The sequence below is a fragment of the Plectropomus leopardus genome, chromosome 8 (genome assembly GCF_008729295.1).
Source record: "Plectropomus leopardus isolate mb chromosome 8, YSFRI_Pleo_2.0, whole genome shotgun sequence".
In the NCBI taxonomy this organism is placed as follows: domain Eukaryota; kingdom Metazoa; phylum Chordata; class Actinopteri; order Perciformes; family Serranidae; genus Plectropomus; species Plectropomus leopardus.
The window spans coordinates 15,903,881-15,914,110 of NC_056470.1; the positions used below are offsets into that span (position 1 = coordinate 15,903,881).

The 10,230-nt window shown below is 39.4% G+C and overlaps 1 protein-coding gene across 1 annotated transcript; it reads left to right on the top strand.

The window, feature by feature from the left end:
- The first annotated feature begins 464 nt into the window (after positions 1–464).
- Positions 465–8,423, top strand: gnat2 (guanine nucleotide binding protein (G protein), alpha transducing activity polypeptide 2). Its single transcript, XM_042491568.1, has 9 exons — positions 465–570; positions 4,196–4,238; positions 4,987–5,128; positions 5,251–5,408; positions 5,532–5,660; positions 5,766–5,895; positions 5,984–6,137; positions 6,643–6,854; positions 8,013–8,423. Exons 1-8 carry the CDS (start codon positions 465–467, stop codon positions 6,831–6,833), a joined length of 1,053 nt encoding a protein of 350 aa, XP_042347502.1. The 3' UTR covers positions 6,834–6,854; positions 8,013–8,423.
- The last annotated feature ends 1,807 nt before the right edge of the window (positions 8,424–10,230 follow it).

Genomic DNA, 10,230 nt, shown 5'->3' on the forward strand with positions numbered 1-10,230 from the left:
ATTTCATATATAAATAGTTTTATGCTGTATATTGTATATGGACTAATCAGGTCAATGACTGATGAGATCAATGACTCTCATTAAGCCCAATAATGTGAGTGAGTTTATTTTCTCCTTTTCTTTACATCATTCACTTTTGCCCTTGTTATACTAATTGGATTGGCTGGCCAATCAGGAAGAGGCACCACCTAAGTCAGAGGTTTAAGCAGAGGGAATTAAAGGGTGGATCTCCGTTGGACAGAGCTGCTGAATTGATTTGATCCTTGAGAGGGTCCCATCTGATCATCTCATCGAAAGAGGCCAAGAAGCCAGGAAGGCTCAAGCACCTCCCTCCCAATCCCCTTCCGCTCGGAAATCGCCTTTCAGCACGATTAGTGTTGCAACCAGATTCTCTGCTGTGCTGCTCACAGAGAACCGTCAAAATTTCCATCCTTGAGGATCTTGAGGCTGCGGAGGAAGAGAGAATGGGTGCGGGAGCAAGCGCCGAGGACAAAAAGTCTAAGGAGTTGGAAAAGCAACTCCAAGAAGATGCTGATAAGGACTCTAAAACAGTCAAGCTATTACTGCTTGGTAAGTGGACTTAGTGCAATAGTCTTGATGCATCAAGTGTTTCTTTTATTTTCAGGCTGCAGGTGATGCAAAGTGGTCAAAATGACAGGAAATCACTTCAAAATATGCAGCTCTTTACTCCTAACTTTTAAATCTCCATCTCAGGCTGAACAAACCTTTCGGCAGAGGTTCAGGTCTGCAGAGGAGATTAGGAGCGTTGCGGTCAGCCAGCAGTCAACCGATGTAACTGATAAATTAAAAAATGCAGAGGTAAAAAAAACATGACAAAGTTTTGGGAAAATTGTTTTGGTCACATTTCATGGAACCCTGAAGGATAAACAACTGGTTCCAAGTTTCAGGTTAAGAGTTAAATTATGTAACAGATCACTTATTTCATAATAGTAGTAGTTAAACATTGATGATAGATGTTTCACTCTGACCTTATTGATTCATTTTTAGCATATTCTTCAAATCTTGGATGTGAGCCATCTGAGGTGCGTTGAACAGCTTTGACACAGCTGATCACTGCTTAGTTAGATGTAAGGTATGCTCAGAGGATTTACAGGCTGTGCAGACCATTTGTTTCTGGATAAAAGCCTACATTAGTTTATTAGAAAAAGGGGAGGACTATTTAAGCTTGTGCAAAACTGAGAGGACATTAGTGGAAGTAAAGAAGACGGAGATAAAAGAGATATAGCAGGTTGAGCAGCTAACAGCAGGATCTGACTTAAAGCTCAAAAAAAGAACAGATTTAAAATATAGGACAATAATTATAGTGATAATATCAATGAGACTATTTGAAAGTATAAAACTAAACACAAGTAAGGGACACTCACGTTAACTACCTATGCTTACATAACATACTTGCCCGTACTTATAATATAATACTGCAGAAATGTGAGCTGGTTCAGCTGTTTGAAGTTTTCACCATTATGACTGGTTTTAAAGAATATGCAGAACTTAAATTTTCTCAAAGGCTTCAGCCATGAAACAGTTTTTCAATAAATATTTGACAACTACATCAACATTGAAAAAGCAGTGGCAAACTGTATTTAGAATTTCTTGTCTGTCTTGTATTAAATTAAAGAATGACTTTTCACTTCTAATGGAAGGACGTTGGTGCTTAAAACAATCACAGCCTTTGGTCTAAATGAATCACTGCCTAGGAGTGATATGTCAAGCCGATTAGCTAACAGGTTTAGTGCAGATCCACTTGACAAGGTCTTTGTTGATCCCTCAACTTGCACAGAAAGTATAAAATAAAAAATAAAACAGTAACATTTGCGGTGTCAAAATACCAGAAAAAAAATTCCAAGAAAATCTATGCGATAAAGCGAAACAAAAAAGAAATTAAAAAATATATAGATTACCATTTATCCTATGGAAGAGTTGTCTTGTGACATAAGAAATAAAAAAGGAAAACAGGACTGATGTGAAATTAGAGTACAGTGAAAAAAATGCTTTGCAAAGCGTCGATTTCTGTGCTTTTACAATCTACTTTCAAACCTTAAATTTCATGTTTTGCAACATTGTATTATTCTTTCAAAGTATAATCTGTGCGACTTAAAAACTATTCAGAGACTTTTTATCTATACTTCCATCGGATTCAAGTTGTTTCTTCAGCAGGACAGTCAGAGATCAGACAGAGAGGACGGAGTAGCTTAGGATGAGAACGGTGCCATCTCGTGGACTCTGATGGACATTGCGAAAGGATCCAGAATGTTTTGACTTAAACTAAAAAATGTTTGCGGTTAGCTCCTTGTGTGCAGGTGTGCTTAAGTTTTACATGTGCACAACTCCCTGAATATTTAGGATACAAAAAACAGCCTTTAAAGTCATCCATAAAGAGGATGAACCAAAGAAAGCTTAATATAGTTATTTACATGAATTTCCAGAACTGTTACTCTGCAACTCTACCTTCTCCAAGTCAATAGGAAATCTGAGAAATTAGCTCTTAAGAACAAAAAATATGCACTCCCTGACTATTCCTGAACTGTATTACATGGATGTATAATAAGTTTTTCCATATCGTACACATGAAAAAAATGTTTTTTTTTATCTGCAAAATGTGTATCACTTCACTTTTAATTAAAGTCAAAACATCTAAGCGTTGCAGGATAAACATGGACACAGAGCTCCCCTTTTAAGCCCAGATTTAATGTCACTGCAAAGCCCTGAGGGCATATTTGTTAATGGGCACGAGCTAAAAGAATGACTTTTAGAGAGGATAAAGGCACTTTTCATTTGATTATCATAGCTGAAGACATCTTGACGCCGCCGTGCAATCTTTACTACCTCATCAAAACCGAGCTAAACAAACATCTAACTGTCTTGCAAATGACCTCTAGCGATATCTAGAGATAACCCATCATTTCTTTACATGCTCCAACAACAGTAAGTCTATGGATGAAGCTTAAGGCTGCTTCAGTGAGAGCAGTGCAGCTTTGTTTGCTATGTGATAAACTCCCTATGGTTAGTTTACAGGGCTGCAGAGAGCCTTTCCTTTAGCCTGCGCACCCAAGTGTGACACTTCAAATGGACAGAACTGCAGTCCGCATTATGCATTAATACATGCACAACTTACATTTTATTCAAAGAAGCTGTTCCCTTATAATGAAGCATGTTTCTCCTCCTGTCTGGATCACCTCATGTAGCGTCATTGTGATTTCTAAAGATGTCTGCTAACACACTGGAGCTCAGCATGAGGTGCTCAATATACAAAAATCAGCTGATAGTCTGACATGAATTGCTCACGGAAGAAGACCATATTAGACCATATTATAGCTCAGCAAGACAAAAAAAGCCAAGAGCTTTGTTGTTGTGCTGCAAGGAGATTATGTAGTTGCTGTTAGCAGAGCCTTTAGCCGGTTAAGTTTCCTCTTTTAAACCACTGCAAGGCCTTACACGGCGCTGAGGGCCAGAACACTGCAGACACCTTCATGATCACCATAACGTTACAGACCAGCTGAACAGAAATATATGCACACATTAACACCTGCCCTCTGCACTGCCACAGACAACACCGCCTTGTTAAGCTTTTATCATCTCCACCTGCATTTCTCTTGACTGGAGCGGGTATTGTTTGTTATATGCGTCTCATATGTATATATGCCTGTTTGCTCTGCATGGCCCCATGTGCACGCACTATGGCATCTGTGCCTCTGCAAAACATTTAGTATTATTTTATACAGTTTACACTGCCTACTTGGCAAGGACAAGTGAAATGATTTGCTAACTGAGGTTTATGTAAAGCTCTACCTTTGATAACTGGTCTCATACTGACATCTACCTTTCTGCATGGAGATAGATCAGGAAACTTAAAAAAACAGTGATTATTGATTCAGTGATGGATTGTTTTTTGGGTTTTTTTTTGAGTGGCATCATCATGATTTCCATAAAGAGATGTTATAAAATGACTCTAGCAAACCAAATCTCACTGTCCACAGGCATATTCTCCTGAAACTATCCAAACAGATAGACATTACTTCGGGTTAAAGTCACAGCATTTTTGTCTATTTTGACCACACCGCTCCTTTAAATTAACTGCATCATCAAAGCACATTCTTTGGCTGTTTATGGCTCACAGTGTACGTACATATGAAGAGTAACCGTAAGAGTTATTCATAACCTTTTTGTTCTCTTCCAGGCGCTGGTGAGTCAGGCAAAAGCACCATCGTAAAACAAATGAAGTAAGTATGAAAATAAGTGATAAAGTTCATCTTCCTGTGTCATCCACACCATGTGCATGTTGTTTTATCTCATGGGTCAGGCATACAGCCAGCAGGCCAAAGCTCCCTCATCTCTGTCTGTTGCACTTGCAGTGAAGCCTTTAAACAAAAGGTCAACAGGGCAAACATCCGCTCAGTCTGACTTGTCAGCACTTGTTTTGTGCAGTTAGTTTCACTCTGGCAGTAAGAGCCAAGTGAGGTCAGGAACTCACCACAGGGTGGCACTGTGAGCACTACTAGCTCCAGTGGACATCCAGTAGGCTGTTTCTATATTGAATGAGTTTTTTCATGCGAGGAAATCCAAATCATGCATAAGCTTGCAAGCTCATTCTATTTCAGTAGTTCCACAAATTACTTTTTATATAACTTTTCCACAACAAGAGGGATCTCTTTGTACGTCTTTGCTCTGTTGCGAACTTTTGCATATCCATCCCGATTATTTTTGCAGATCCTGCACAAAACTGTACAGCTGTCTTATTCTGAAACAGCTATATTACACATATGTGTTATGCAATTGTACTTTTTTAAGGTTTCTTCTTTCATATTTTCATCATGACTGAAAAACTATGTAATAAATATTGTTGTAATGTATATATCACACTAGGGATGTATACATTACCATCCAGCTCATCCTAACAGAGGAATAATGTAGCAAAGTTTGAAAACGCTTTTCTCTGATCTAACTCACTTTTTTTTAACCCGTTTCAAGGATTCTGCATCAAGGTGGTTACACAAAAGAGGAACAATTGGAGTTCCGAGCAGTCATCTATGGCAACATCCTGCAGTCTGCTCTGGCTATCATCAGAGGCATGGAGATGCTGAGCATTGATTTCGGCTCGCCCGGTGCCCAGGTCTCATATGACACTTGAACCAGACATGATTAACTTGTAGATTTCATTTTTACTGACATAAAATCATGCTAGAAATAGTTCAGTGCTGGTGCTGATTGATTGTTGTATTGTTCAAACCACAGGAGCTTGCACAGAAGCTGCAGAACTTGTCAGACTCCATTGAAGAAGGCACAATGCCTGCTGAGCTGGCTGATGTCATCCAGAAGCTGTGGAAAGACTCTGGCGTGCAGGCTGGCTTTGACAGAGCTGCTGAGTACCAACTGAACGACTCTGCTGGCTAGTGAGTCCAAAGTGGGACTGATACAGTAGACGGGTTATGTGTAAAACTAAAGATGCAGATGGCTTAGTGTTTATAGAAGAGAATCTTGTATTGATGCCTGATTGCTTTGCTGTTTGTTCTCAGCTACCTCAATGAAATGGACAGAATCTGCAAGCCAGACTACCTCCCCACTGAGCAGGATGTGCTGCGATCTCGTGTCAAAACAACTGGTATCATTGAAGAACAGTTCTCCTGCAAAGAGTTGCACTTCAGGTGAGTCACAAGAGGGCTCCAAGCAACAGTGTGATGACAGCAAAAACCTTGCAGCACTGCGACATCCAGGACTGACTTTGCTGTGACTTTCTGTGTGGTGAACAGGATGTTCGATGTGGGCGGCCAGAGGTCAGAGAGAAAGAAGTGGATCCATTGTTTCGAGGGTGTGACCTGCATCATCTTCTGTGGAGCTCTCAGTGCATACGACATGGTGCTGGTAGAGGACGACGAAGTGGTAAGTCGAGACTCCAAAACCATATCATAAAACATGCACAGACCTGTCAGCCAGTAAACTCACCCTGCTCCTCTCTGACCTTTTTTAGAACCGCATGCACGAGTCCCTCCATCTATTCAACAGTATCTGCAACCACAGGTTCTTTGCACTGACCTCCATCGTGCTTTTCCTCAACAAGAAGGATCTCTTTGAAGAGAAGATCAAGAAAGTCCATCTGAGTATCTGCTTCCCAGACTATGATGGTAAGACCTGCTGATGCTGCTTTAATGTTAGGTATACCTGCTGCACACTGAGCGAAGTTCGGTGTTGCATGGTGAAACATGGACAGGGAAACAGTGAGACGGCATCTGTCAGGCATGCAGTGAGAGTGGATAGCAGTCACGCTTTTGCTTTGATTAATATGAGACAGGAGTGTGTGTGTGAAAAGAGAACCAACTGGTAAATACTACTAGAATGCAGACAAATAACAGACTGTGATTCACTTGTTACCAAACAAAATGATAACGGAAGATCAAACTAATCAAGTGAGGACTCATGAGATTAAAACTGCAGACAACGAGAGCCTCAGTGTTGCTCCTCAAATTAAATTATACTGTGCAAGTAATCACTTGCACATATTAAATGTGCGTCATGTCAGCTGACCAGCAAAGGGATGCAAAAGCAGAGGGACTGATTTAACGTTTTGTTTTTTTTTAACAACAATACCAAAAAATCTGCTCCCATTTTCTCAACCTTTGTCTCTGTTAGGCCCCAACACGTATGACGACGCCAGCGACTACATCAAGAAGCAGTTCCTGGACCTGAACATGAAGAAGGGTGTGAAAGAAATCTACTCCCATTTGACCTGTGCCACAGACACAAAGAACGTCGAGATTGTGTTCAACGCCGTGACAGACATCATCATAAAAGAAAACCTTAAAGATTGCGGTCTCTTCTAAGCAGCTCCAGAGTGAAAAGAGGTGCGTGGTGACCACATCACATCACTCCTGAGGACTTTGTTGATACAGAATAATGGGGTCCAGATGAGGCAGACCCCTGACAATTCAATTTAGCCCTTGCACAGCAAATCATATCTGGCAATCCTGTGTTGCCAAGCAACAACTTCTGACCATAACATGGGCCAACACAAACTCAAACTACACAGACAATTTCGACCCTTTGGGACCACTGAGGATGAGGAAGATAATGAGAAGCTCAAAGCAGTCCCTGCAGTCATTTGTGATTAAAACCAGTCCCTCCCTAAGCGACAGAGGAAGTTAACTTTTCATTTTAGTAAACATATTGAATCTCACAACCTGCAGATCATGTTGTCCTGAAGCTATGAATATAGCTAAGTGTTACTTTTAAAGGGACATTTCATTCCTAAACCCAAAATACATATTTTTGTCTTACCTGTAGTGCTATTTATCAATCTAGCTTGTTTTGGTGTGAGTTGCTTAGTGTTGGGGATATTGGCCGTAGAGATGTCTACCGTCTCTCCAGTATAGTGGAACTAGATGGTGCTCCACTTTTGGTGCTCAAAACACTGAAAAAAATAAACTGGAAGAACTTAACAGCAATGTCTCTTTCCAAAAATCATGATCTTGTTCTGAGGAGTTTCATGTAGAAACTACTTTCTTCATGAAACTCTTACTTTAATGGTTCCAGCTTAACAAATGTTGGATTTAAGACTTTTTAAGACTATTTTAATACCAATCAGAATGAATTTTTGCATTCATGGGAAACCTGACACCTGAAACTGCACACAAGGTCTGTAGATTATCTTGAGTAACCAGAGTTTTTCAAATGATTTTTTTTGGCCCTTTGAGCACCATGAATTGAGTGCCATCTAGTTCTTTTATATTCAAGTAGGGATGTACCAATTGTAAAATTATGGACCAATACTATCAATGTATGTGTGTAATGTGCCAATAAATCAGAGCATCCCTATATTCAAGAGAACACAGACATCTCTATGGCCGATAACTCTAACACTCGGCAACTCACACCACAATCTAATGTGGAGTTTAGATTAAGGGGTGAAATGTCTCTTTGAAAGACAATAACAAATGATTTTATACTAGATTTAAGGTGATTTCTGTGTGTGATTTTTAAAAATGTTCTCATTTTTTTTTCAGAACTTCCTTTCCTACCTTAACCCCTCACACATTGGCACTAACTGAGAAGTGTACTGTTGGAGCACAGAGGATCCTCAGTTTGTTGTGTTCATGCTATCGCTTCCATGCCAAGTCCCGGTCCTTGACTGCTCCTAGCACATCACCACGTCCAACAGTACATCCCTGCAACACAATGCACGCCCAGCCGAGTTGAAACAACTATCGAGTCACCATATTGTTGTTGTGGACATACATCTTTCTACAAGGTTTTCTAAAGTACAGTATTTGTCTCACACCAGAAGCTGCTGGTTTGAAGGTATGAAGATGAAATAGTTGCTCATTCGATCGTCGTTGCTCCCTTTTGACCACTGTGTTGTGAGTTATGTAACTATTAAAACCAAGCTCTGTAAAAAATAAATTAAACAAATAAAATCGGGGAAAATATTAATATTTTGAATAGCAACATTGCAACCTTGTTTTTGTTTTTAAGTACAGTAGTCGCTGTGGTCTTGATATTTAAACTGTAACAAGTTACTGAGCAAATATCTCAGATATTCCCAGTGCTTGCAGTATATCCAGATTGCAAACCAAATTGTACATGTATCTAATCTAAATAGCATTAATGTATTCAATTCACTTAACATTTTAATGTGATGAATAAATTTCAGGAGGTCAAACACGGTAGAGAATCTTTGTACATAAGAGTAGGTGATTCAATATATTTTGAAAGATAAATCTATATAAGAGAGTGTGAAACAATAGAGGAATGATGCTTTATTATGAAAAGGGAATGAAAATCTACTGAGTTTGTCCTTTCTTATGAAATGTAGAGGCATGAAATAAAGATGCATTAACTTCACTGGTGTCTCTGTTTCTGTGCTGCAGAATCACTAAAGAATGAATATCAAATTTTGAGAAAACAGGCTGTCAACACTGAGGGAAAACCTCAGGCTGTTGTTTGTTGCAAACAATGATGCTGTCATATAAGTTCCCTGTTCTAGTCAGAGGGGAAATGACAGAGTGTGGAAGTTCATTAACAATAAACCTATTGAGAGAGCAAAACAGATTAAAGCAATAATTAATCTGCACATAGAGATTTACTGTATGATTGTGCAGGGACAGATTGGTGAGATATGACAGCAACCAAGGACAGAGCTGAGAGTGTAATCAGCGTGTGGAGCTGACAAGAGGAACTGCATCACTAGATTTGAGTGAGCAGCAGAGCCTCTTTGCTGCCATATTTAATGTTGCATGCTCTCCGTTTCGCTACTTTGTATTTCACTCAAACTCCAGGGCAAAGTAGTGCAAAATTCATTAGATCTGTCGAGCCTGTTCCCACCGTGGTTCATTAGTGTTTCCATCTGTCCATCAAGATTTTAACTGTGAGAAGATGCAGTATTGCCTTTACAGGAAGACACAAACATATACTGCTTTTTAAATTTGTCAAGCGGTCTACTAAAACAGAAGGATACAAATGTCTGCAGACCTTAAAGAGTGAGTCTGATGATTTATTGCCTCTGCCGGTGAGGTTATATTTTTGGTTTGGTTTGTCAGCAAGATTACAGAAAAACTACTAGCCTGATTTTCATGAAATCGGGTGGAAAGATGTAGCATGTGCAAAAGAAGAATCCATAAAATTTTGGACCGGATCCGAATCACCCGGGACACGTTATTTATTTTCTACCTTTATTAGCACTTCAAGACATTGTATTTGGCCTCGGCAGACATTAGCGCTCTCCAACTGTCCCTCTAGTATTCTAATTAATAAATAATATGAAAAGACCAAAACCAACAATTAATTTATCCAGTGACCTCCTATATTGTCCAAAAACTGTTAACACACATAAACGACCACTGTAGCTTATTTTTGATTCATCCCACACACATCGTCCTGCAGCCATAAATACTCAGCATTCCAAACGTATTAATCCACAGCTGAAAATAGTCTCCAACAAACACACTTTTTAGTCCTGGTTTAGGGGATTCCTTAGCTTTCTGTGAGGAATGAACTGTATAAATATATGAAATGAAAATAAACTATATGCTTTTTTGTCATATATATATAAAGTATATTCATATTAAACATGGCCAAAGAGGTAAATGTATGTAAAACTAATCCTTGGGAGCAGAACCTCAGGCTTCAGACTGCTCTGAAAACTCTTTTTCCCACAGTATTTTCTAATTTTGAGTTCAGCTGATGTCAGCTTATGACGGATTTCTCTATATGGTCATCTGCTTC

Bases quoted from the DNA above. Each gene is read 5' to 3' on its own strand.
- gnat2 (XM_042491568.1), top strand. From the start codon at position 465: ATGGGTGCGGGAGCAAGCGCCGAGGACAAAAAGTCTAAGGAGTTGGAA. The intron at 5,129-5,250 runs GTCTCATATGAC...TTCAAACCACAG, and splicing joins TCGGCTCGCCCGGTGCCCAG to GAGCTTGCACAGAAGCTGCA. The intron at 6,138-6,642 runs GTAAGACCTGCT...TGTCTCTGTTAG, and splicing joins CTGCTTCCCAGACTATGATG to GCCCCAACACGTATGACGAC.